The sequence below is a fragment of the Panthera pardus genome, unplaced genomic scaffold (assembly GCF_024362965.1).
Source record: "Panthera pardus isolate Hobbes unplaced genomic scaffold, ASM2436296v1 HiC_scaffold_8, whole genome shotgun sequence".
Taxonomy (NCBI): Eukaryota; Metazoa; Chordata; class Mammalia; order Carnivora; family Felidae; genus Panthera; species Panthera pardus.
This window is the reverse complement of record NW_026527013.1, coordinates 7,800,956-7,825,798: the sequence shown is the minus strand read 5'-3', so window position 1 is coordinate 7,825,798 and position 24,843 is coordinate 7,800,956. Positions and strand designations below refer to the sequence as shown.

Below are 24,843 nucleotides of genomic sequence, written 5' to 3'. Positions count from 1 at the left end.
CAAAATACACATATGTTCATTTCAAGTTTTAGTGGATGTTGTCTGTCGAATTTCCACCCAGAAAGTTTGCATTGGGGCGCCTGGGTGGCTCAGTTGGTTGAGCATCTGATTCTTGATTCCGGCTCGGGTCATGGTCCCAGAGTCGTAGGATAGAGCCCCGAGTTGGGCTATGGGCTGACATCATGGAGCCTGCTTGGGATTCTCTCTCTCCTCTCTCTCTCTCTCTCTGCCCCTCCCCTGCTCACTCTTGCTCTCTCTCTCTCTCTCTCACACACAATAAATAAATAAACTTAAAAAAAAATAAAGACCTTGTCTAGAAGAGTTGGTTTTGGAGGGCCACGAGTCATTGTAATACCTAAGGCCAAGAATTATTGTTGGCCCCCTTGGGAGCCATGTGGCTCCCACTGAGAATAATACTCTAAAGGGAGAGTTGGGCAATAAACAAATAAGTGGAAAAGGTCACATCGGAGAGCCAAGAATGTTAGGAGGGAGAATGAAATGGAAAAGGAGAGAGAGAACATCTTGATCATTGGGATCAGGAAAACTCTTCCCAGATTTAGGAAGACCAGCCTTGATTTCTTCAGCGGCAAAACGAAAATGATAATTTCCTCCTCACGGTGCCTGGCCTACAGTAAGCTCTCAGTAAGTGAGCTTTATAGTTATTACGTTTTTTAAAAACTTTTCTCAAAGGTAAATGGATCGCTCCTCCGCTCAGACTGGGGGCCCGCGCCCAGCGGCTCACCCAGCCGGCATCTCCACCTCCGTCCGCAGAGGGCGCTGTGGGCGCTGTGGGCGCTGCGGCCGGGCCGCTCTAGGCGGCACGGGAAGTCTCGTGCTCCCTTCACTTCCGGTCTCTGGCCCGGGATTGGGCTGCGTGGAGAGGCTCGTGAAATGCCGACTGGAGACTTTGAGTGAGTCGGGGGTCCCGGAGCGAACCCTGGGAGGGGGGTTGGGGGGCCTAGGGAGCACCGTGGGGCCTGGGTACGTCGAGGCGGCGTGGGCCTGGCCTCGCTGACCCAGCCCTCCCCTCCGCAAACTTCTTGCAGTTCGAAGCCCAGCTGGGCCGACCAGGTGGAGGAGGAGGGCGAGGACGGTGAGTATGCCCGGTCGTCCCCGGTCACCCCAGCCAGCCCCCGGGCCGGTCGCTGCCGCCTGCTCCGACCCTGCCACCGCGGTCTGATCCCGTAGGCCCCATCGCGGCGGCCTCCGTCCCGCGCCGTCCTCCGGGCCAGCCTATCGCCAGCTCCCGACGATCGCTGGCCCGGCCCTCCTCCCGTGCCACCGCCCAGCCCTCGTAGCTGCTCCGGGGAGGAAGTTGTAGCCGCCCGCCTCCTGGCTCTGTGGGCTGCCCCCGCTTCCATCCTTGCCGTTGCTCGAGGTTACTCCAGCCAGCCCCGCGTCCGGGCACGGCTGTCCCGGGGGCAGTTCTTCGCCAGCGCCCAGCCCTTGTCCCGCCTTCCCGGGCTCCTGGTGTGGGCCTCCCCCCAAAGGGCCCTTCATTTTGTCTCGGGCGCCCCCGCTCCTCCAGCTCACCCTTCCTTCCCACGCTGCCTTTTGTAGACAAATGTGTCACCAGCGAGCTCCTCAAGGGCATCCCTCTGGCCACTGGCGACACCAGCCCGGAACCCGAGTTAGTGCCCGGAGGTGAGTGGCGACCTCTGCCCCATTCGGGGCTGCCTCTCCCCAGCGGCATTCCCTCCTGGTCCCCATTCCCCGGGGCGCAGCTCCCTCACCTCTCCTCTCTCCCAGCTCCGCTGCCGCCTCCCAAGGAGGTCATCAATGGAAACATCAAGACGGTGACGGAGTACAAGATAGATGAGGACGGCAAGAAGTTCAAGGTGAGGCTGGAGAAGGAGGTGGGCGCCCTTGCTCTTGGGGGCACTTGCGCCGGGAGGGGACGGCGTGTGTGTGTTGGGTGGGTTGGGCTGGCTGGCTCCAGGTGCCTCAGAGACACGGGAAGTCCGAGCCTCTCCCCTCCCGTCCACAGATCGTTCGTACCTTCAGAATTGAGACTCGGAAGGCCTCAAAGGCTGTTGCGAGGAGGAAGGTGAGACCCTGCTCCTGTCTCGGGGGCTCGCCCAGGGCTGGCTCAGAGGAATTAGGAACCCCTTTTTTCTGGCGCCTTTAGTTTTAGGCACCTATTGTGTTGGAGCACGGCTGAGGTCCGGGGTGTGTGTTGTGCTGGGGCACTGAAAAGTCAGTGGGGTTAGATTCTCAGTCCTCTCAGCTTGTCCGCCAGGAGGAACGGAGCCAAGCCCTCCCCTGAGGCCGTCACAGCAGTTCCTGATCGACTGGGCTGCACGCTTGGGGAAGAAGTAACGATAAATACGTTTGGCACAACTTTCTATGCCCTTTCTCTGTGCCAGACCCCGTGCCAAGTGCTCTGCGGGAAGTGTTCTCTCATCGGATCCCCCTAGCAACCCTGGGCGGCGGGGAGCATTTGTGGTCCCCGTCTTCTAGGGGAGGAGGCCGAGGCCTAGCTTGTTTAACTAGCTCAAGTCCCCTCATGGTCTGGGTGACCCCTGCACACCCCTGAGCATCGCTTCCTGTGGGAGCCGGCCCACCTACTGTCACGGGTCCCCGGGAATGGTTGGCTGTGTGGCTGCTTCCTGCCGGGCCTTGGCTCTCTCATCTGGAACTTGGGGCTGAGAGCTGTCCCTACCTGCCTCCTGGAGCCGGAATGAGGTTGAGGCCCGGCACATGCCAGGAGTGGTAGACACTAGGAAACAGGAACTGTCATTGTCACCGCTTCGGGGGGGGGGGGTACTTTGGGGGAGGGCGAAGAATGTGGTTCAGGCCCCGACAGGCTACTGTGGTCTGGGATGTCAGCGAAGGGGGTCCCACGTGGCCTTAACCTGTCCCTCATCCCGCCCCGAGCCCAGAACTGGAAGAAGTTTGGGAACTCAGAGTTTGACCCACCGGGGCCCAACGTGGCCACCACCACAGTCAGTGACGATGTGTCCATGACGTTCATCACTAGCAAAGAGGTGAGTGGGGCAACAGGGCAGGGCCAGTGGCCGTGATGGTGATGGCTGGGGTGTGGCAGTCCCGCTCTGAGCGTCCCCTGACTGCCCGCCTAGGATCTGAACTGCCAGGAAGAGGAGGACCCAATGAACAAGCTCAAGGGCCAGAAGATTGTGTCCTGCCGCATCTGCAAGGGTGACCACTGGACTACCCGCTGTCCCTACAAGGACACTCTGGGGCCTATGCAGAAGGAGTTGGCGGAGCAGCTGGGCCTGTCCACCGGCGAGAAGGAGAAGCTGCCTGGAGGTGCCCGGGCCTGGGGATGCGGCTTGGCGGTCCGTGGGGCGGGGGTGGGGAGGACCGCGTGCACCTCCGGGAGGGTCCTTGGTCTTCACCTGCCGTCTGGGGACCGGGCCACCCCCCTCGCCAGTTGTCCTCTCACGTCAGCACCGCGAGGCTGGCTGCGGCCTGGGTGTGCGTGAGAGAGCGTGGCTGGGTTGGTGACTGCTGGTGATGTCGCGCATCCTTTCTCGTTGGGGCTGGCAGACCGTTGCTTTCCACGGCCGTGTCTACACCGCACATGCTTGAGACTTGCCAGCTGTGGTTCTGTTGTGGACTCGAGTGTGCCGTGTCTGCCACAGACACGACCACGGCTCTGCGTGTGTGTGTGTGTGTGTGTGTGTCTGTACAGTTCTACACCTGTGACTTGATATGCAGCATACGTGGCACTTGTCTGAGTGTGTGGGACCTGGGGACTGTCCCTGCCGTGTTCCTGTGTGTTGTGAAGCTGAGCGGTCCTCTGGCCCTCAGCTAAGATTGCCTTGGGTTGCATCAGCGTCTGTGGCTTCTTCGGACTTCCTGGATGTGACCTTTATGTCCATGTGGCCACGGGGCCTGAGAACCGGCCAGATGCATGCAGTTTGATAGACGGTGCCCGGCCCGGCTTGGGGCCAGAGCTGCCAGCATCCTGGGGCGGGCCTGTCCCTCATCTGCGCCGGGTGGAGCCTGACCCAACTGCTTTGGCCTCCAGAGCTGGAGCCGGTGCAGGCCGCCCAGAACAAGACCGGGAAGTACGTGCCCCCGAGCCTGCGGGACGGGGCCAGCCGCCGCGGGGAGTCTATGCAGCCCAACCGCAGAGGTGAGCCGGCGGGAGGGCGCCTCCCGTTCCCCCGTGACGATCCTTCTTCCGGGGCCTGGTGAGGGCTGTTCTCTTACCAGCTGTCTCTCCTTGCCTGTCCAGCTGACGACAACGCCACCATCCGTGTCACCAACCTGTCCGAGGACACTCGCGAGACTGACCTGCAGGAACTCTTCAGGCCCTTTGGCTCCATATCTCGCATCTACTTGGCGAAGGACAAGACCACTGGCCAGTCCAAGGTGGGCTGGTGGCTGGGGGGGTTGGGGAAGGGGTCGCCTGGCCTGGTCGTGCCCCTGACTCTGCCCCCCCCCCCGCTAGGGCTTTGCCTTCATCAGCTTCCACCGCCGTGAGGATGCCGCACGCGCCATCGCCGGGGTGTCTGGCTTTGGATACGACCACCTCATCCTCAATGTCGAGTGGGCCAAGTAAGACTTCTGCTGCACCCCTGCCTCCCGCCCCCTTGTCACAGGCAACACTCAGGCAGACCGTAGGCCCTGCGCCAGTTTAATAGCCACCAAGCTTGTTCCGAGGGACGGGTCATTTACTGTCCTTTTCTTAAGGAGGCCCCACTGCTCCTTGCACCTTGTGCACCCTGCCCCCCGCCCCCCCCCCCCCATTGCCACAGAGGCCCCAGTTAGTTGTATGTAGCAAGGAGTCTTGGAATTCCCTTTGGGATCTGAACTCCTCTCCCACAGGCTGTTCTCACCACCCGTTTCTCTCTACAGGCCGTCAACCAACTAAGCCAGCAGCCACCCGGCCCCGGCCCCCAGGGCCCCCACGGAAGGCAGCTCCTCCGAGCGCGGGGCTCCTGGCAATAAAGAGGTTGCGGTTGTCACGTGCTGTCTTGTTTATTCACCTTGTCTAGTCACCTGCTCTGTGGCTAGTGGGGGCCAGCCCTCTCGGGGATCAGGGCTTCAGGCAGAAGTTCCTGCCCTCCCTGGCCTGGGCACCCCCAGTCCCCCATCAGGTCTTTCTGTAGACCACGGAGGAAGTAGTGGTTTGGGGCCTGCCATGCTCTCGGATGGATTCCAGGGCAGGCGGCAGCGGCTCAAAATAGGCCAGGTCGTCGGCTCAGCTCGGGGGACTAGGACCCTGAGGTTTTGGGAGTGGCTGTGACATTGAGGGGCAGGACTTGGCCGGAGCTCCTGGCGTCCTCGGGGGGTTGGCTCTCCCCGCAGCCGAGGCAGCTTCCTGGACCGGGGCGGCAGCTGAGGCTGGGTGCCACAGCCATGTAAAGCAGAGGGTGGATGCAGATGGCCACGGGCATGAGGCCCCGCATCACCTGGTGGCTCACGTAGGTCCTCCAATCCAGCGCCGCCTCGGCCTCGGCCGAGTTAGCGAAGCCCGGGCAGCGGGCTCTCCAGCGCTGCCGGGCGGACACGTTGAGCACCAGCGTCACGTAGTAGGGCACGTAGGAGCCGGCGTAGAGGGCCATGCCGCTGGCCACCAGCACCGCCACACGCAGCTTCTCGGCCGCCGTCGTGCCGTGGCTGCGCAGCACCACCCACCCGAGGGCGCCGTAGGCCGTCAGGGTGAGCAACAGCGGCAGGCCGCAGCCCGCCGTGGCCAGCGCCAGGCTGTAGGCTCTGTAGGCCTCGAGGCGCTGGTCCGCCGTCCCCAGGCACTTGGTGCAGGCCCCCGGCCTGGCCACAGAGCAGTCCCCTTCCTGCTGCGGCCGCTTCAGGTGGGAGAAGCCGAGCGTGGGCGCGGCCAGCACGGCTGCCAGCACCCAGCCGGCAGCGCTGACGGCCCAGGCGTGCTTGGCGCGCAGGCTGCTGCGGGTGAAGAAGGGGTGGACGATGCCCAGGTAGCGGTTTAGGCTGATGCAGGTGATGAAGAGGACGCTGCCCAGCAGGTTGCAGGTGAAGAGGAAGCGCTCCAGGCGGCACGCCAGCTCCCCGTACTGCCAGTTTTTGGGGGGGTAGAGGTAGGCGGCCAGCGGGAGCAGCGTCAGGGCGTAGAGCAGGTCGCTGACGGCCAGCTGTGCCGAGAAGACCACAGCCGGGTGCCACGGGCGCCGCTCCCGCGTGCCGAAGCGGTATAAGGCGAAGCCGTTGCTGGCTGCGGCCACCAGGAACTCGACCACCAGCACGGGCCACAGAAAGTCTTCCTGGAAACGACTGAGGACGCGATCGGCGGCGGCCGAGAAGTTGGTCGGGCAGGGTATGGCACCTGTGGGCAGATGGTGTCACCAAGTGAGCGCCGTCCCTCCTCGCGTGGCTTTTGAGGCCTTCAGAGCCCAGTCCTTCAGATTACGTACCACGTGGCGGGCTGCACCAGCCCTCTGGGGACACACTTTCTCGGGAGTCCTTCCCATGCCCAGGAGGGGACACCAGCCACAGCAACTTCTTACGGAGGAAATCGGGCCCAGAAACATCAGAAGCCCGAGTCCTTTCAGGTGATATCTACTAGGCTAGCTCTGGGTCCTGAATTCCAGAACTAGGTAGTCATTGCCTTCACGTGACAGCCAAAAGCCAGCAATGACAATCCACAACCACCAGGCCTGCGTGGAGGAGGGGGGAGTCCGGGGGAGTCCCCAACCCCATCGTAGCCCTCCCAAATCCATCAAGCCTTGCTGCCTCCACCTTCAGAGTCGGTCACTTTCTCAGTGCCAGAGGCATGGCCTCCCAGCTCCCAACGACCTCCCTACGTGTTCCCCCCACGGCCTCCAGAGGGCACCCAAAGACACCGGAATCAGGCAGCTTTCACCTTTGAGGCTCCCTCCTCACTGGGAGGAAAAGGCAGTGCTCACCTCTGCCACAGAGGGGCCCCAGGAGCAAACCTCCGTCCAGCTGCTCCCTCTCATCTCCCTGTGACTCATTCCCTGTGTCTTTCCCACACTAGCTTTGTTTTTTTCTTCCCACACTGGCTTTCGGACTATTCCTTAAGGCACATTCCACCTCAGAGCCTTTGCACTGATTCTCTCTTCCTGAGCCACCAGTGCCCCCACTCACCTCCTGGTCTTTAGCCCTGAGAGGGCTTTTTTTGAGAGGCATATTCTGACCCTCTAGTATCACAACTGCACCCTGTCCCCCTTATTTCTGCAAATCCTGTGCTTCCATCTGACCACTGTTGAGAGGGGGGGAAAAAAAAAAAAAACCAAACCCAACCCAGAAGACCTCTCCTGAGGGCAGGGAGTGCCCCACAACTGGCCTCCCAGAGCCGAGAACAAGGCCTGGGACACAGCAGCGTGGACCAGAACAGAGATCTGGAATGTACCCAACTTAGCCTCAGCTTTGGGTGCACGGCCTGCTCCCAGTCTGTCCAGCAGGCTGGCCACGAGCTCCGTGCAAGGTGCCAGCGGCCCTCCCTCCCCCACGCGACTGCTTCCCCAACCACGCTTCTGCCTCCTCGTCCCATCTCCACCCCGGGAGGAAGTCCCTGTCCAGACGTGATTAAGTCCCTCCCGTCTGCCTCCCAGGAGCTGGCCACCCCCAGCCTCGGTCCTGGGCAGCGCCACCGGGGCCAGGACCCTCACCTGATGTGGCGGCAGCCATGGCCCACGTGCCCTGCCTCCGGGTCCAGCGCCGAAGCCGCGCCACCAGGAGCACTGGTGCCGAGCCGAGCCGGTGCCGAGCAAACCAGCGGCGTGCCGGGCCCCTTCCTTCCCAGCAGCCCCACCCTCTTTCTCTCAGCGCTGGCAGCTCAGCTCCGCCCACTGCCAACACCAGCCAGCTTCGCTTCCACCCCCGGCTTCCTTCCTCCTCACACTTTGCCCTCCAGAGCAGCCCAGTCACTGGCTTGCAGGTAACGGGGGCCTGGGGGGTTAGGCTGGGGACAGGCCCAGGACTCCCCGAGGCACCAGACTGAATCTGCCCATTGCCCTCACCTGCAAAACAGTTCCTGCGTGTCCACTGCTCAGGATGTGGGCGCGAACCTAGCCCGGTTCCCAGAAGCTCCTGGCCCCGAGCGTCTGGGCTTTCTACCACGGGACACCAGCTCTCCCCCATTCCCAATGCAGACGCAAGACTCACGGGAAATCAAGCATTCACCAGCGTGGGAGGTTGGAGAAAACCGCTCCTTTATGAAAGGAAACCGAGGGCTGCCCCTGGAGGCCCAGGTGGAAGCCCTGGGCCCCAATTTGGGGCATTCCATCCACTGCACCAGCCTGGCCTCAGACTGCTTTCTTTGGTGGCCGTGCTTGGCCCCGCCTGTGCTCCCAGGCAGCTCCTCTGCGTTCCAGCTTGGCCTGGGCCCGCTGGGGCCTGCCCTTGGCCTTTGGAGGCCTCCGGTCAGCGCCTCGATCTGGCCTCTGCCCCCTTCCTCGCTGCTTCTTGCCCGGGGGCCCGGCAGGCCGTCTTCGTTTAGCTGCCTTCGGGAACATGTCTGTGGGGAGAGACCACGTCAAGGCCACCAGGCCACAGGGACGGGCTCAAGGTGCCCAGCTGCACCAACCCCTGCCACATACCCTCATCAGGCTCCTCTCCCACCGCCTGGCGGAAATACTCGGCTTCATCCTCCTCTTCCTCTCGCTGGCTGGTCCCCTCTGGGGGGGCGCCGGGGTCCTCGGCATCGCTATCCCCACTGGCCTCTGCCCGCGCCCGCTTCATGCCTGCCAGGCTCTTCTTCCTGGAGGGAGAGATCATTTAGGGTGGCGGCCTGCACCTGAGACCCTGCCTCACCTGCACGGCCCACGGCCACACACCTGTGTGCCTCCCGCTGCTCCCGCTTGCGCAGGACATTCTGGGCCTGCTGGTCCTGCCTCTGGGCCTTGAGCCGTAGCTTCTCCTCCTTGGCCGCCAGGATGGCCTGAAGCTCCTCTTCAGTCTTGTGCACTGAGCGGGAAGAGATGGGTCACAGAGACCCAGATGTGTCAGTGCACCTCGTGACCCACCCGCGAGGGCCTTGGGCTCCCAGCCCCTTGCTGCCCCAGCCCCGTTCTCACCGAAACTGTGGAACAGCACGTTCCCCTCCCCAACACCCTCCTGGATTTTGATGAGCTGCAGTGTCATCCGGGGCCCAATCTGGAGGGACAAGGGGGACGAGTCAGTCCTTCTTCAGGGCCGGGGGAAGTGGGGGGTACCGCCAGAGGAAGTCACTTCTGACCCTGGGCTGGGCCTCACCTCAGTGAGCCGCACGGCGCTCTGCTGGGCCCGCATGTTGCCGCGTCCCGCGACGGCTTGGGGCAGCTCCGTGATGTTGTGCTCCCCATCGGGCTCTGCCTCACTCTCGGACAGCCCGGCGCCCCTGTGCAGAGGACACACTGGTCAGCAGGGGATCCCAGGCCTGGAACGGCTCCGGGGTCTCCGGCGCGGTAGTGATCTCCCCACCCAGTGCCCTCCTCACGTGGCCAATAGCTCGCTGATGTCCTGTAGACGGCTCATGTTGGGGAACTTCTCCTGTAGAAGCTTCTTCATCCCACGACTTGCGCCTACAGGCACGACTTTGATGCTACTGCAAGACCCAGGGTGTGACAAGGGGGGTTAGGGATCCTGAGACTGGAGATCAGCTCTGCCCCCCTCCCCTTTCCACAGTGCGTCAGGGCGTTTACTTTGAAACTGAGCAATCACCGAGCCTCAGCAGGAGCGCTGTCATCAGCCACACGTGGCAGCCCTGCCTCCTCCCCTCCCCCCCCCCCCCCCAACAAGAGTACTCACTAATGACGGAAATCTAGCTCCTGGGAGTCAGGATTGTAGTTGATGAGAAGGCAGCGCTTGATGGTGTTTAGGTTCACCTGGAAGGGAGAGGCGAGAGCACAGCAATATGTCAACTGCCCACGGGCTTCCCTGTGTGCTGGAGCCACAGCAGGCCCTGGCCCTGTTCCAGAAATCTCTCAGCAGGGAGATGTGGCACTGGGGGGGGGGACTAATGGACTGGCAGGCGCACTGGCTAGAGTTCTTGGTTCTGAGACCCACCGAAGCCGTCCACACCGTGGGTGGACTGCTCCCTGATGATCAGCATCTAATAGGCCTAACCTGAGACCAGCTGGTGCCAGGGATTAGGAACTAGGGCTCTGGAGCCAGACAGCTTAAAAAACCCAGTCCTGCCCTCTGCGTCTAACCTCTGACTAATGACTTCCCCTCTGTCAGTCTGTCTCCCCATCCGTCAACTGGTGTCCCAAGTACCCGGCACGCTGCTCAGGCTGATACTCAATCCCCACTCAAGAAATAAAGGACAATCAGGATCATTCTCCACCTTTCAGAGAGGAAGGAAGCTCACGAGGGAGTCTCTTACCCCAGGGTCATGAACACATGAGGGAGATGTGACCTCAGGAGCCGGAGCGCTCTGCCTCCGCGCTGGGAGGCAAGGGCTGAGCAAACAAGCCAAGGGCCTGCATGTGGTACCTACCGTCCGCCCTTCCACCCTCACCTGCCACCGCCCCAGGCCCAGCCCACCTTGTGCACATTGATGGAGGGGAACAGGTTCTGGAACATGGTGGCCATGAGCTTCACATGCATGCCATGGGGGCCGAAGCTGTTGAGCACCAGGAGGGGCGGATGGGCAAACTGCTGCTCGTGCATGCGGTGTCGGCGCAAGGAGGAGACCACGTCGCGCATTAGTGTGTACTGCAGGACGGGGGGAGGAGTGAGGCCTGACAGCCACACATGGCTGGCGCCCTCCCTGAATTCATCCTCTACCCAACATGGCCCTCATTACCTCTGACCCTTACCTTATTGATCCGGAAGGTCAAGGTGGGGCCTCCTGGGAGGCGCATCAGCTTCTACGGGAAAAACAAAACAAAAGGATTGGTCAGAGTCAAGGTGTCCAGCTAGGCAGCAGGGAGTGGGAACCTCCGCCCCATCTCTTCAGAGCGTTTACTTTGGAGCCAGAATCATGGCAACTCAGAGGCATATGGGTTCATCATGAGAGTTGGGGGAGGAGGAGGGCAGGGGGAAGATGAGGGGTGTGGATGTGTTAACTCACAAAGTAGATGTTTGTCTCCGTTTTACTCAAGATCAGAAAGTGTGTGACCCCAAGGGGCCCCGCCACTGCCACACAATCCTTCAGAGTGTTTTTCTTTCGTATCTGAGAATTACAAACACAAAATTACAAACACAAAATTAAGTATCCTCTCCCCGAGCAAGGGCTATAAGCTGAAGCTCTTATGCCCTTTCTTGCATTTAACCTGTCGCAGAAGAAAGGAGTGGAATGTTCTTGACCTCTGAACCTAACCCGACTTAAATTTGCTCGTTTACTGTGCCTGGCCAATTTTGCAGATGAGCCACCTGGGCCCTGCGACGTTAATTAACTTTCTCCAGGCCTTTGAGAGAACCCAAGTTTCCACTCTAGCTTTGCTAACTCTAGTCCCTTTTTAACCACCAGTCTTAGACATCCAGCCAAAGCGGGTTCATCTGTGCCCCCTCGCAGCTGCCCCACAAAATCCGAAGAGGCAGGGACGATGGTCCCCATAAAGGTCCCCTTCTCCTGCCACGGAGACTGAAGGCTCGCGCGGTTCTGCGGTTTGGAGCCACCTCCGTAGCGGCGAAGACGGGGCCAAAAGCTGATGGAGGCGGGGTGGGAGGTGCAGACCTGCAGGCGGGTGGCGGTGAGGGGCTCCATGACCCGACGAAGGTCCAGGCTGAGCTGCCGGACGCCGCGACCCGCGCGACCCCGCGCGAACACGAACGAGTGCGGCTGCGCGGCGTAGGCCTCGAGGTTGCGGAGCTGCGCCTGGGCGCGAGCACGCTTCTGGTGACGGGACTGCAGGGGCGAAAGGCGAGCGGTCAGCGTCACGGCCCCCGCAGGGACCCCACCCGCCCTCCACCGGCCCCCCACCGGCCCCCCACCGGCCCTGCCCGCGCCCCCAGGCCGCCGCGCCTCACCCGCCCCGACTGCCCCATGCCGCTAACTCCGCCGCTGGGACGCTTCCGCCGGGTGCTTCCGGCGCCGCGCCGCTCACTTCCGGCGCCGGCGAGGTGACGACGTGAGGCGGAACTGCGCGGTGACGTCACCAGGCGAGCAGAAAGCCACAGAGGGGTTGCTACGGAGACACCTGGTGCTTGTTTCTATGGAAACCGGGCGGGGCCAGTGTCTCAGCGAAGCGGCGCCGGCTTCGGAGAAATAAGTTGTGGGTTCGAATCCTACTTCGGCTCATTTATACCAGCTGGGCGATTTTGACAGCCATTTTATCCACTCTGAGGCTCCTACAAGTATTCTAAAGAGAGGATGGTCCTCATTTCTCCTCTGATCCACTTACTAAGAAAGATGATGCACAATGCTTGGCACAAAGGCACCAGGCACTTGGGGAACAACCAGAGAAATGGGTAGAGCATAGCAATTACGTATATAGGCCCCCAGCTCCTGAGGGCCAGCGGTCTTCCCCGGGGGCCCTGTCTGCGGCGGAGAGATGGAAACTCCACATCACCTTCTGGAAACTTAGGGCAAGGCGGGCGCTTTGTGAATAACTCACCCCCTCCCGGTTTCCGCTCAAAGCCCCAGTCTTGGCCTCAGGCCTCTGGCTTCTTCCCCAGAACCTTGGGGTGGGGAAAAGGGACGCCCCCAACGCCTCTTTCCCTGTCCCATAGGTTTCCTTCCACCATCTGCTTCCCCTCCCCCATTTGCTTCCTCTCTCCTGTCTCTCCTTCCCAATTCTTTCTCCTCTTCCCCTCCTCTGTCTCCCCTTCCCCATCCTTGTCTTCTTCCTATCTCTGTCTCCCTCTGCCCCACTTTGTCTCTGCCGTCAATTGTCTCTTTCATTGCCTTCAAGTTTCCATCTCTCTTATGTCTCTATCCCCATCTCTCTCTTCTCATCCCTCTTCCTGACTCTCCCCGCCCCCCCCCCCCCGTCTCTGTCCATCTCCTCCCATGTCTCTCCCCTTCTCTGTCTCTTGTACTCTCTCTCTCTCTCATCTGTCAGTCCCTCTCTGTGACTTATGAGGTTTCTTCTCTGCTGCCAATGGAGGAAGCTGGAGGGGGCTGCGGGTGGGGGGCCGGGGGGCCCAGTGTGGGGGGGCCCCAGCCCAGGCCTGGAGCCCAGCCTGGCAGCCTCTCTCAGATCTGGGACGACCATTTCCTCTTTCAGCCCGGGAGTCCACTCGGGTTACGAGTTCAGGACAGTAGGAACCAGGCGAAGGAGGCTGCTCCCTGAGAGTGTGTCTGCAGGTCAGTGAGGCCTTTGTGCAGGTGGGAGACCCTAGACCAGGCCTGGGGGGGCTCTATGGGGGTCCCTTTGTACCTCTGAGGAATGACCGCATGTTTTCTGTCCCTGCATGATTTGACCTGAGGATGTGACAGTGTGTACGTGGTAGACAAATGGGAACATGTACACTGTGGTGGGCAAGTGGGCAGGGACCAGGGTTTCACTGTCTACCTGGTTAGCGCCTCTGTGCTTGCCAGTGTGAGACCCCACTCTGCCCACAGGGTATTTTCCTTTAAGTCGTGGTGTGTGTGTGTGTGTGTGTGTGTGTCGCTGCCAGAATCTGTGCTGTTTCCAGTCGTGTCTTTATATGTGCCTGTGCCGGGCAAATCCGCAGACACACACACAGTTTCCACGTCCACCTTTGTGGCTCCGTGCAGTGGTTTGTCTCACTGGGGACCCGTGTGTCTTGATTTCTGCCCTGTTGTGGGCACACGGTGTGTGGCAGGGTCAGGGTATATGTGTGTGAGTGCGGGAGCCAAGTTACCTGGGCTGAGTTCCACCATTCTCCAGCTGTGTGGCTGTGGGCAAACCACTCACCCTCCCTCAGGCTCAGTTTTCCCTCTTGTAAAATGAGGCTTCGTAGGAACAAAGGTTGTGAAGGCAAAGGCTAAATGAGATAGAAGGCGTGGATTTTAGAGTCACGCCTGGTGGCAGCAGGTGCCAACATTTCCTGTTGTCTTTCTCTGTGGTGTGTCTGTGTCCTCCCCCTGCCCCCCCCCCCCCCGCCCCCCGGGGCTCACGGAGCCTGCAGCCTCCCACGCTCTGTGCTCTGCTGTGGGGGGAACATCCGGAGCACTGACCTGTGTTATCAGGCCCTGGTGGCCTGGGCAAGGGGGTCTGGCCATTCTGCCTCAGTTCTCATGCAAGAAATGATAAATATTTACAGTTGGAGCTCCTGGTCTCAGCACCACGGCTCTGGTTCCAAGCTCTGGAGGACAGGGGTGGTTACCAAGCCTCCTCCCTCCTGCTCTCCCACCAGCCTCTCCCCTTCCTCACTCAGAGGCTCCTCCTGGACCCTCAGCTCCTCCTGGGACTTCGCGTCTGCTGCAAGCCTTGCTGGACTCAGGGTCTTGGTCCTGAGAGGTGAGAGGTGAGAGGGAAGGAGGGCATGAGGACAGGGGGAGGCCGATTTTACCTGTTTGGCCCCCCAGGCTTCTCCAGGCCTCCTTCTCACCCCAGGTTGAGCTCCTGGAAAGGTGGTGGATGTTACACTTGTAGTCTGGCTCCAAGGGGTGTGGTCCATCCCTGTCGTGGGGGGCCTGGTGTCGTCGAGGAGGGGGCAAGGAGAGCTCCGGTTTGGTGTGCATATACGATAGCAAATATGCCTTTCTCCAGCTCAGAACCTTCTGGAGCTCGCACCTCAGAGTGAAAGCCCAAGTCCTTCGGGGGCCCATGAGACCCTGCATGCTTGGCCCCATCCCCTCCCTGTTCTCATTCCTCCTGCTCTCCCCCTTGCTCGCTCTGTTCCAGTCTTACGGGCCTCTCTGCTATTCCTTGGGCACCTCAAAGGCTCTAGCTCAGGGCTTGCTTCTCCCTGTGCCTGGAATGCTCTTACCCTTGTCTCTTCCTTCAGGTCTTGGCTCCAGTGCCCTCTTCTTAGTAAGTTCTGACCCCTCTGTTTCAAACCGCCCCTCTGGCACCTGGCTGGCTCAGTCAGTTGAACATCCTCGCCTTGATTTCAGCTCAGGTCACCATCTCACAGTTCATGGGATCGAGCCCCTCATCGGGCTGTGCACTGACAGCACAGGGCCAGCTTGGGATCCTGTCTCTCCCTCTGTCTCTCTCTCTCTGCACCTCCCCTGCTCGCGTGCCTGCGGTCTCAAAATTAAAAAAATCTTAAAAAAAAAAAGGCCTCTCATCCCAGAACCCCCACCCGCATCCCCACTTAAGTGTTCTCCTAAGAACTTACCACCCTCTGACCTACCCACCATCTGTCTTCCCATCCAGGACGTCAGCTGCCTGGGGGCAGGGATTTTGTCTGTGTTGGTCCTGGGCGGGTCCGCTGCCTGGACCAGCTCTTGGCACACAATAGGCACGAAAGGAGCATCTGCTGAATGTGTGAACAAGGTGATGTGTGTGACCTTGAAGACCTCGAGGCACCTGCCCGTGCGTGTGGCCACCTGGACATGTGGGCTTGGACACAGTGGAACTTGGGGCAGACAGGGGTGACGTGTGGACGTGGGAGACGTGTTCTGAGTACTGGCAAGTGCGTGTGAGAGGCCTGTGTGTCCTCATCTGAGAGGCTGCAAGCGGCTGAACCCCGAGAGAGAAGACAAGGGGAGCCAGGGAGGTGGCCACAGTACACGCATAGGAGCTCACCTGTGTGAGCGGGGCAACACTTGGGAGGGTACGACAGAGCTGGGGCATGTGAGTGTTGAGGGGCGTGCACTGAACAAAACCCAGGCTCAGCCTCTGCGAGCGGATAGTTTGGTGGAGGAATTCAGATAATAAACACCGGCAAACAAACGAGGCAATTCCAGAGAGAGACAAATGCTAAAATGACAAAGCGGGACTGTGATAGAGAGTGCCCAGGAGGAGCAACGCTAAATGGGGGTGGTCAGGGAGGGCTTCTGAGGAGGGGACATCTGAGCTAAGGCCTGAGTAAGGAGAGAGAGGAGGCCATGTTAAAATTCCGGGAAGAATGTTCCAGACCGAGGAAAGGGCAAGTACAAAGGCCCTGAGGCAGGACTGTGCCTGGTGTGTTTGAGGAGCAACAAGGAGGCCAGTGTGCCTCGAACACAGTGAGTGAGGGGTGAGTGGGAGAGGAGGGCAGGGAGGGGACAGGAAGAGGGTGCAGGGCCTTGTGGGGGCGCAGGAAGACTTGGACTTTTGCTCTGAGTGAGCTGGGAGCCACAAAGGGTTCTCTAGGAAAAGGAGAGACATGACCTGATTCTTTGGCAGCTGTGGGAGAAACAGACCAGAGGCTGATGGCAGACAACTGGAGGCCTGGGGGGCAGCTGCCGTAAGGAAATCCAGATGGTGTCTTGAGCTGGGATCATGGTGGGGGGTGAGCATGGGGGAATGTGGAGGAATTCAGGGTCCAAACAGAAGCGCTGACCGGCCTGGCTGATAGGTTGGATCTGTTGTGAAAAAAGAGGAGACAGGAATGACTCTGGGATTTGGGGAGATGGGGCCTCTGCTACTAGACTGAGTTAGTGAGACTTTATCTCTCACCCCACCTCACCCCCTGTCACCCATTCTCCTTCTGCTCCTGCCTCCCCATAAGTTCCTTTAATACATCAGGCACGGTCTAGCCTCAGGGCTTTTGCATTTGCTGTTCCCCCTGCCAGGGATGCTGTTCTTCCCCAGATATCCTCATTACTTCCTCCCTTACCTCCTCCAGGAGGTCTTCCCTCCTTTCAAATTGCCAGGGCCCAGATCTCCACATCTCTCTGTTTTCCTGTTATCTTAACACCGACTAATACACTCTATTAATCCCTATAGCTTATTTGTTTCTTGCCCATTAGGGCAAGAAGTTTTGTATTTTTTTCCATACCGTAGTCCCTAGAACAGTGGCTGGCACACAGCAAGCACTCAGTCAATGAATGCATGACATGCTGTCCCGCAGGGCGCCGGGAACCAAGTGGAAAGGCCAGGGTGGGATCACTGGGGCATCTCAGCCTGGGGGCGGGGACCTGGAGCAACGCGGGTTTGGCACAACCCGAGAGTTGGGGGCCCAGCTAGGCTCCCGGGACTCCCCTCCTTCCTGTTCGTCCTCTGCCTTCAGGTCTGCCATGTCGGCGCCTCAGCTGCGCACGTTGCAGCTGCTGCTCCTGCTGGGCGCGACGTGGGCGCGGGCGGGCGCCCCGCGCTGCACCTACACCTTCGTGCTGCCGCAGCAGAAGTTCACGGGCGCCGTGTGCTGGAGCGGGCCGTCCGCCGCGCGCCCGGCCGCGGAGGCCGTGAACGCCAGCGAGGTGGCAGCGCTGCGCATGCGCGTGGGCCGCCACGAGGAGCTGCTGCGCGAACTTCAGCGGCTGGCGGCGGCGGATGGCGCCGTGGCCGGCGAGGTGCGCGCGCTGCGCAAAGAGAGCCGCGGCCTAAGCGCGCGCCTGGGCCAGTTGCGCGCGCAGCTGCAGCACGAGGCGGGGCCGGGGGCGGGTCCAGGACCGGGGGCGGAGCCCGCTGCTCTGCTGGCGCTGCTTGGGGAGCGCGTGCTCAACGTGTCAGCCGAGGCGCAGCGCGCCGCCGCCCGCTTCCACCAGCTGGATGTCAAGTTCCGGGAGCTGGCGCAGCTGGTCACCCAGCAGAGTGGCCTCATCGCTCGCCTGGAGCGCCTGTGCCCGGGGGGCACGGGTGGGCAGCAGCAGGTAACCTTAAAGCTGGCCAGGAATCGTAGCCACTTCCTGTTTGCATCATTTGTAAGATGGGGCTCTTGCAACCCCACACACGATCTCTGAAACGCAGTTTTGAAATCCTAAAAGCTCCAAATACCAGATTCCTACTTCTCCTTCCACAGCTCATTTGGATCAGAACGCGACTGGCGACTACCTAAAGTCTTTACTTATCCACTTAATATAAATATTCATAGTGCCTGTAATCAAGCATATTATTACGTAAAGACCAAGGATCCATGTTAGGGAGGTGTTATGTGATATAAATATAGACCCTGTGCTACTGTTCTAACTTCTGTTATATTATTTTTAATTCTGGAACATGGCTGGCCCTAATTTTGAATAAGATTGTTGCTCCGTGACAACCCATACCTCACAAGGCTGTTGGGAGCATTCAGTAAGCTAATACTCGTTGTTGGAGGTACTCTTACCATCAATACTTTACAGAAAAGGAGAGTCAGAGTCAGATAAGTTAAGCTGTGAACACCAGAGCAGGAATTTAAGCTCAGCGCTGCTCTTGACAGCTAGAGTTAGGCTTTGGGAAGTATCCATTCTAGGGCTGGGACGTGCCCCTGCCTGATCCACCCATTTGGGTGTTGGGAGATTTAGGGGCCCAGTGTCTTTTCAACGGAAGGCTAGTGCAATCACATCTGAGTCTCTTGGTCACCCCAGGTCCTGCCACCGCCCCTGGTGCCTGTGGTTCCTGTCAGTCTGGTGGGTGGCATTAATGATACCAGCAGGAGGCTAGACCCGGCTCCAGAGCCCCTGAGAGACCAGACCCTGAGACAGCAGGGGCCCTTGGCTTCTCCCGTGCCTGCAGGGCACCCTGCTGTCCCCACCAAACCGACAGGTAAGATGAGGGCAGGAATGTTGGGGATGTGAGAAGCTAGGGAGTTCCCAGTGCATTGTGAGGAGATGGAAATAGGAGCCAGGATTTTAATGGCAGATTTCTCTCATGGTAAGAGGACTAGAAGAAATGATGCTTTTATTCTGGTGATCGAACAAGGAGCCATGGCTCTCATCCTGATAAAGACCAAGATCCTTACTGTGGTATGAAAATAGGAAAGGAGAGGCTTTTCTTTTGGTGAGGGGACAGGGAATTTAGGACTGCTTGTTGGTAAGAATTTAAGTGAGCTCAGAGGGTCATGTTCAGGATTTCTACTCTGGTGAGGCTTTAGAACCAGGATTTAAGTACCCCAGGCTCCACATTTGCTGTAGTGAGAAAAGAATGACCCAGAGTATTAACTCAGGTAACGACATGGGTACTGGGGCTCTTATTTTGGCCAGGGAATGGGAGAGGCAGGACTGCTGTTCTGGTGAGAGGATGAGAGAAGAATGCAGATCTGTATACCAACAAGGGGTTGGTTGGTCCAGGCTGTGCCTTCCCCATATCTCTGTACCCACAGGGCCATGGCAGGATTGTGCAGAGGCCCACCGGTCAGGCCACAGGCAGAGTGGTGTGTATGAACTGCGACTGGGTCGGCACGTGGGGTCGGCGTGGTGTGAGCAGCAGCTGGAGGGTGGAGGCTGGACTGTGATCCAAAGGCGGCAAGATGGCTCTGTCAACTTCTTCACCACCTGGCAGCACTACAAGGTGGGCGTGGGCGGGCAGGGGCAGGGCTGTGTCGGGGAGGGGACCTGCTTCTGACCTGCTGACTTTCCTGTCCTGCCAGGTGGGCTTCGGGCAGCCTGATGGAGAATACTGGCTGGGTCTGGAACCTGTGCATCAGCTGACCAGCCGTGGGGACCACGAGTTATTGGTGCTCCTGGAGGATTGGGGAGGGCGTAGTGCACGTGCCCACTATGATGGTTTCTCCCTGGAGCCTGAGAGTGACCACTATCGCCTACGGCTTGGCCAGTACCATGGAGATGCTGGAGACTCTCTTTCCTGGCACAATGACAAGCCTTTCAGCACCGTGGATAGGGATCGAGACTCCTATTCTGGTAAGCAGAGCTCTTATTCTGGGGGGGAGTGGGGACAGGGGAGGAGGGACTCCTAGGGAGGGAATGCAAAGAATGAAAAGAGTGGAGTGACACTTCCCTCTGGTAAGGATCAGGGTAAGCAAGAGAACAGAGGGGAGGACTTTTATTCTGGTGAGGGGACGGAGAGCCTAGATTCCTTCTTTCATGAGGCAGTTGCTTCCCCCTGTTCTGGTGAAAGGCAAGGAGAGCTAGCAGTCTTATTCTAGAAAGGAAGTAGGGAAGATTTTTCCCTTGATAAAGGTAGAGCTTCTAGTTTTCAGAAAGAGTGGAAAAGGTATAACGTGTACTTTGGTAGGGGGATAGGGAAGGAATTAAAGTTATTACTCTAAAAAAAGAAAGGGGCCAGGGCTCTTAATCTGGTGAGGAGAGAGGATCAGGGTTGCGTTCACTAAGAGTGGGAAGGGCCAGGGGATGCGTGGCAAAAGCCTTGCGCTGAGATGCTACTAGAGGTTTTTATTCTGGTGAGAGGACATGGATTTTCTCTCTCCTCAGGTAACTGTGCCTTGTACCAGCGGGGAGGCTGGTGGTACCATGCCTGTGCCCACTCCAACCTCAATGGCGTGTGGCACCGTGGTGGCCATTACCGCAGCCGCTACCAAGATGGGGTCTACTGGGCTGAGTTTCGTGGCGGGGCTTACTCTCTCAAGAAGGCTGCCATGCTGATCCGGCCCCTGAGGCTGTGACCGTCTGTCCATCTGTCCCCCAGGTCCCAGAGGATGTTTGTCAGCAGGAGCCCAAGTCGTCCTGGCTGCCCCTGCTTTGTGACTTAGTGTGGGCCACGTGCCACACACTCTCCTGTTGTGAATCTGCTCCCCGGGGTCCTGAAAACGGGACCCAGGAATCCCCCTGCCAATGTCGCAGACCCAAATGGCTCCTCGAGGGCATTTAGATCTCAGTTTGAGCTCATATTTTATAACAACACAAAATATCCACAGACTGTGTCCGGTTTGCATCTGCACCTGTCCGGGGTCACTCCCCATGCCCACCCTCGCCCTCCTCCTCCTCTTCCTCCTCCTCCTCCACCTTCAGGTCCTCCAGGATGAGGTTGTCCAGGTCCTCCAGGAGGCCCCCCTGGCTCAGGCAGGTGGCCACAGTGGAGCCACTACTGATGTGGGGGTTGCTGGGGTGCAAGACTTTAGGCAGGTGGTTCTGCTTCCGGCTCTTGGGGTGAGCGCAGGATGTCCCAGGCACGTGGGGCTCTGGGGAGGAAGAGGTTCTGAGGTCATGGAGCTTGAGGCCCACGTAAGACTCTGGGGGCAAAGGGGCTGCAGCCATGGGGGCTCGGGAGGGGAGGGGCTGAGGCTACAGGCCGTAGGGCCAGACCTACAGGAAATTCAGAGATGAAAGTCGCAGGTGTTGAAGCCACTAGAGACCCAGGGACATGGGCATCACCTGAGACTACAGAAGACAAAAGAGGAACCAAGGACACAGAGACCGTGGCAGAGGTCACGAGGACACAGGGGGAACCACTCAGTCTCAGGGGCAAGACCACGGAATGTGGCTGATGCCATGGGAGATGGGTATTAGAAAGGGGAGGGTCTGGTGTTGGAGCCTGGAGATCGATGGGGGGCCGGTGCGTGGAAGATGTGAAAGGAGAGGCTGATGTCACGGGATGAGCTACGTGGCTTTGGGGACTGAGGCCTTAGGAGGCACATGGAAGAAGCAGGCAGAGACCTTGGTACTTAAGGCCCGGGAGGTAGATGTCCCAGGAGCAAGGTCACATAGACCGCCCAGAGCGAGGGAGGTCACGCCCAGAGCGAGGGAGGTCATGGGGACGTGGCAGGCCCTCACCTCGCCGGTTGTAGCAGTCGGCGGCCGAGCAGGAGTGGGTATGGGTGCTGCGGCGGTCCGTGTCCCGGTCCCAGCGTGGAGGGAGGATCCGTGTTGGATACACGGGGAAGCCGCACCCGTAGCAGGGGGACGAGGACCCCATCTGTGCCCAGCCCCTGGGGGCGGGCAGGGCCGTGAGGGTCCAAAGGTGAGGCCCGGGCCAGGGTGGGACCAGGGAAGGGAAGGGCAGGGCTGGGGGTGGGGGGGGAGGGGGCGAGGAGGGGGGGGGTGGGGGTCAGCACCCTCACCGGAAGTTGTGCCGACACTTCGGGCAGTGGAACTCAGCCACGCCCCACATCTTGTCACAAGGCACCGGCTCATAGCGCTTTCGGCATTTTCTGCACCGGGACACCTGGGTGTGCAGAGTGGGGGGCAGGCTTGCGGTCAGAGGTGAGCCCCGGTAGCTTGACCCTGGCCACAGTGCACACCACTGATCAGGGGGGTTCAGAAGCCCGACTTGGGGTTGTGGTTTCCAGGTCAGGTTTGATTTCTGTGGTAGATGTCGAACTGTGGAGTCAGAGGACAGGCTCTGGGGTCGGGGAGGAGCTCAGAAGTCCAACTCAGGGTTGGCGGGCGGGGTCTGAGATGGAGGTTGAGCTCTGAGACTGCGGGTCAAGGGTCAAGAGTCAAGGGTCGATATTCTTAGGTCAGAAGTTCAGATACTGAGGATGGGGATCGGGTTATCACCTCCTTCCGCTGGGGTACGCGCCGCCACCAGACATGGTCACAGGAAGAGCAGGCAAACTGCCGATCCACGGCCGGAATGAGGTCTTCCTGCGCACGCTGGAACATGCGGAGGTTGGCTTCTGTTAGTGGCAGCAGGGAGGTCGCCACAGCCTGCAGGATGGGGACAAGAGGATGGTCACGCCTGTTCCACTAACATAAACACACGTCAGCCCTCTTTCCCGTCCCTGTAACATCTCTCCCTCTTGTCGGTAGACATCCCCCACCATCCCCTGGGAATGTCCTCCTCACTCTGCCTCCCCCACCCCCACCCCCGCCCCCCACCCCGTCCCATACCCTGGACTCACCTGGATGTCCTGGTCCTGCTTCATATCCTCTGGTGGGTCCTGGGTGGAGACATCAGGGGCAGAAACTGGGGATGCAGCTCAGACCTCTTTTTTACCAATGTGTCTTGGGGGCGGGGCTCCTGCGTGGGGAGGCAGGGTCCTGGCCCCATATGATTAGGGTGTCCTTAGCTCAGGAGGTGCTGACTGACCAGTGTCCACTTTTAGAGGGCCAGGCGCATGACCTCAGTTATCCTTAGAGTAGCCTTGAGAGCAGGGGGAGGGGAGGGGGCACACCTATTATCCCCACTGCTCAGATGAGGAAACCGAGGCTCTGAGCTGGGAGAGGGGTTGCCCGAGATCACCCTGAGGGAGCGCGGCAGAACGAGCCGCATCCCTGATGAGGGGCATCTCAGAGCCCAGCTCTGATCCCAGGTGGCCAAGGTTTAAATCCCAGCTGCTGCCTGCTTGCTCTGTCACCCTGGCAAGTGACTTAGTCACTCTCTCAGTTTCCTCATCTGTAAAATGGACGTGGTAAATAATAGGACTTGTCTCAATGGATCAATAGGGTGATGAAATTCAAAACAACATGTGGAAGTCCCACTGCAGCGCTCTTCCCTAGTATTGTTTTTTCATTTTTAAAATTTTTAAGAAGGCTCCAGACGCAACGTGGGCCTTAAATTCATGACCCTGAGATCAAGAGTCACATGCTCCAGTGACTGAACCAGCCACACACCCCCAGAGGCCCCTCCTATTATTTTTAACATACCCTTTACATGTGTAACTGTAAAGAATATAGTGTACTTTGTTAACACTCTTTAGCAACTATAAGAGGTGGAATCCACACTGCACTAGCCACCAAAGTCATTTAAGGGGTCAAGTGACCGAGTTGCACCTGTGCCTCAAAGCCTTTCATCCATCCATCCATCCATCTGTTACATGGGGTTCCCAGCCCCTCTCTCCTTCCATCTCCCCTTTATCCCAGCCCGAATGTGTGTTCCTTTGCTTACTCTATTCCCTCTTGCAGGAAGCCTTTCCTGACCTCCAGGGGTCCTCTACAATGACATTAATCCTGATTCATTTCACTGCCTAGTTTCATGTCTCTCTCCCCTACTTAACGTCATCAACATGTAAAGAGTGCCTACGGCTTGCAGTCTCCCTGGTCTAACACAGTACTGAAAGGTGAATAAGTCAATGTGGATCGTGAGTTAGGGACTGGTGGTGCACAGAAGGGGCTCATCGTGGATAGGCCAGGTCCCTTCTGTTCCCCCTCCCCAGTCACCCCATCCTTTGAAGGGAGGGGGGCAGTTTACCTGGGCATCCAGATCATTACTCAGTTCCTGTCCATCTCTCTGCTTTACCCCTGGTGGGGAGAGTAAGTGTAAGTAAAAGGTCCTTGAAGGATCTTGTGGGAGTTTCAGGGTCCCCAGAGTCCCAATATAGACCCTCCCCAGGAGATGATCTCAGCGCCTCTTCCTACCCTTAACACAGACCACACCTCTCCTGCGTGCTCCCCACGCCCAACCCCTACCAGGACCGGGACCCCAGCCTGCTCACCATACACGATGGATCGCCCCACGCCGGTGTGGTCGCTGCCAAATTTCCTCATCAGAGTCCCCGCCTTCTTGGAGGATACCTTCCCATGAAACTTCTCCTGGAGGCGCCGGACGCTTTTCTCCAGCTGGGGTGGGCACAGGGGGATTCCGATCGGGTAAGGAGAGGTGCAATCGCCCCTCCCCCATCTCTAGGCATCCTTCTCCCAGCCCGAACTTGATTGACCCTCGGTTTTGGCCTCTCCCCCTGCCCCCCCCCCCGCCCGAATCCCTCCCCCTCCCCCCGCCATCCCTCTACGGCATTTCCTGGAAAAAGCCAAAGTCCCCACAGGGCATTGGGGGAGGGAGCGGACTGGGGCGAGCGTCCCAGACTAAGGGAGGAGGCCGGCCAGGTAACCTCTGGCTCCTGACCCTTGACCCTGCAGCCCCCGCTTTTCCTCGAGGAGGCCGCATTTCACTCTGGAGGATGTGGCGGTCATTCTCCTTTCTGAGGGGAGCCAATGCCAGCCAGGGTGAAGGTCTAGGCTTCGGATGGAGTCTCCAGAAATTGCGAAGCCCCCTCCGCGCCCCCGGCCCCTCCCCAGAGTCTCCTGAGAGACCCCGGCCCAGCCGTAGCCATCTCCTACCTCCACACCTTCTTGAGACATGGTGGCGGCGGCGCAGGTTCCCGCGAGGGTCCGCACTGCGCGCTCAGAGCCCCCCTACCCGGGCGCGCCCGTCGGTCCAGCAGCCGCGCAGGGCAGGGGGCGGGGCCTCCGGGCGGCCCCGCCCTTCCTTCCCGGCCCCCTCTTTCGGTTTCGATTGCGGGGGGTGGGGGGGGGGTGGTGGACGGGGCGCTCTGGCTCCGCCCTGGCTCCGCCTCTGCTCTTGCGCCCCAGACTCAGGCGGGCGCCAGGGGTCTGCACCCTGCGGCGGAGCGCGCGCACCTCGGGCGGTGGAGGCGGCGCGGCCTCTG

At 59.6% G+C, this 24,843-nt stretch overlaps 5 protein-coding genes and 2 non-coding genes across 15 annotated transcripts in view; 2 read left to right on the top strand and 5 right to left on the bottom strand.

Annotated features, from left to right (window-relative positions):
- RDH8 (retinol dehydrogenase 8) overlaps nucleotides 1-24,843 on the bottom strand; it is a 161,982-nt gene that overhangs the window by 77,628 nt on the left and 59,511 nt on the right. The gene's annotated exons all lie outside the window — the stretch shown is intronic.
- Nucleotides 804-4,937, top strand: EIF3G (eukaryotic translation initiation factor 3 subunit G). The gene is made up of 11 exons (XM_019427791.2): nucleotides 804-911; nucleotides 1,047-1,093; nucleotides 1,561-1,644; nucleotides 1,750-1,838; nucleotides 1,988-2,047; nucleotides 2,883-2,987; nucleotides 3,081-3,270; nucleotides 3,995-4,102; nucleotides 4,205-4,341; nucleotides 4,421-4,527; nucleotides 4,828-4,937. The coding sequence occupies exons 1-11, from the start codon at nucleotides 892-894 to the stop codon at nucleotides 4,841-4,843; spliced, it is 963 nt and encodes a 320-aa protein (XP_019283336.1). The 5' UTR covers nucleotides 804-891; the 3' UTR covers nucleotides 4,844-4,937.
- Nucleotides 4,932-12,028, bottom strand: P2RY11 (purinergic receptor P2Y11). Its single transcript, XM_053897268.1, is given in 13 exon segments — nucleotides 4,932-6,274; nucleotides 8,342-8,428; nucleotides 8,511-8,671; nucleotides 8,748-8,877; nucleotides 8,988-9,066; nucleotides 9,166-9,289; nucleotides 9,389-9,496; nucleotides 9,700-9,776; nucleotides 10,438-10,608; nucleotides 10,713-10,763; nucleotides 10,967-11,068; nucleotides 11,573-11,743; nucleotides 11,866-12,028. Coding segments are annotated over 13 exon segments (2,403 nt in total). The 5' UTR covers nucleotides 11,884-12,028; the 3' UTR covers nucleotides 4,932-5,150.
- Nucleotides 9,571-9,650, bottom strand: LOC128775803 (small nucleolar RNA U105B). The gene has a single exon (XR_008420775.1). It is a non-coding gene; the product is annotated as a small nucleolar RNA U105B (small nucleolar RNA).
- On the bottom strand, nucleotides 10,833-10,919 carry LOC128775797 (small nucleolar RNA SNORD105). Its single transcript, XR_008420769.1, has one exon. It is a non-coding gene; the product is annotated as a small nucleolar RNA SNORD105 (small nucleolar RNA).
- On the top strand, nucleotides 12,005-20,432 carry ANGPTL6 (angiopoietin like 6). 7 transcript variants are annotated; one of them, XM_019427790.2, is made up of 7 exons: nucleotides 12,005-12,211; nucleotides 13,065-13,144; nucleotides 16,909-17,491; nucleotides 18,188-18,365; nucleotides 18,922-19,109; nucleotides 19,189-19,459; nucleotides 19,991-20,432. In XM_019427790.2, exons 3-7 carry the CDS (start codon nucleotides 16,916-16,918, stop codon nucleotides 20,179-20,181), a joined length of 1,404 nt encoding a protein of 467 aa, XP_019283335.1. In that variant the 5' UTR covers nucleotides 12,005-12,211; nucleotides 13,065-13,144; nucleotides 16,909-16,915; the 3' UTR covers nucleotides 20,182-20,432. The 7 variants fall into 7 exon arrangements, with proteins under 7 accessions (XP_019283335.1, XP_053753238.1, XP_053753237.1 ...); XM_053897263.1 differs by having other exon boundaries at nucleotides 12,020-12,110; nucleotides 14,182-17,491; XM_053897262.1 differs by having other exon boundaries at nucleotides 12,020-12,110; nucleotides 14,161-17,491.
- SHFL (shiftless antiviral inhibitor of ribosomal frameshifting) lies at nucleotides 19,937-24,843 on the bottom strand. The gene is made up of 8 exons (XM_019427792.2): nucleotides 24,515-24,843; nucleotides 23,893-24,016; nucleotides 23,649-23,698; nucleotides 22,360-22,398; nucleotides 22,016-22,165; nucleotides 21,577-21,680; nucleotides 21,290-21,444; nucleotides 19,937-20,697 (listed from the first exon to the last, which is right to left on the bottom strand). Exons 1-8 carry the CDS (start codon nucleotides 24,533-24,535, stop codon nucleotides 20,468-20,470), a joined length of 873 nt encoding a protein of 290 aa, XP_019283337.1. The 5' UTR covers nucleotides 24,536-24,843; the 3' UTR covers nucleotides 19,937-20,467.

Bases quoted from the DNA above. Each gene is read 5' to 3' on its own strand.
- EIF3G (XM_019427791.2), top strand. From the start codon at position 892: ATGCCGACTGGAGACTTTGA. The intron at 2,048-2,882 runs GTGAGACCCTGC...CCCCGAGCCCAG, and splicing joins AGGCTGTTGCGAGGAGGAAG to AACTGGAAGAAGTTTGGGAA. The intron at 3,271-3,994 runs GTGCCCGGGCCT...TTTGGCCTCCAG, and splicing joins GAAGGAGAAGCTGCCTGGAG to AGCTGGAGCCGGTGCAGGCC.
- ANGPTL6 (XM_019427784.2), top strand. From the start codon at position 14,042: ATGCAAGAAATGATAAATATTTACAGTTGGAGCTCCTGGTCTCAGCAC. The intron at 17,492-18,187 runs GTAACCTTAAAG...TGGTCACCCCAG, and splicing joins GCACGGGTGGGCAGCAGCAG to GTCCTGCCACCGCCCCTGGT. The intron at 19,110-19,188 runs GTGGGCGTGGGC...CTGTCCTGCCAG, and splicing joins CCACCTGGCAGCACTACAAG to GTGGGCTTCGGGCAGCCTGA.
- SHFL (XM_019427792.2), bottom strand. From the start codon at position 24,535: ATGTCTCAAGAAGGTGTGGAG. The intron at 23,699-23,892 runs GTGAGCAGGCTG...TCTCCCCACCAG, and splicing joins GGGGCGATCCATCGTGTATG to GGGTAAAGCAGAGAGATGGA. The intron at 21,445-21,576 runs GTGAGGGTGCTG...GCCCGCCCCCAG, and splicing joins AAGTGTCGGCACAACTTCCG to GGGCTGGGCACAGATGGGGT.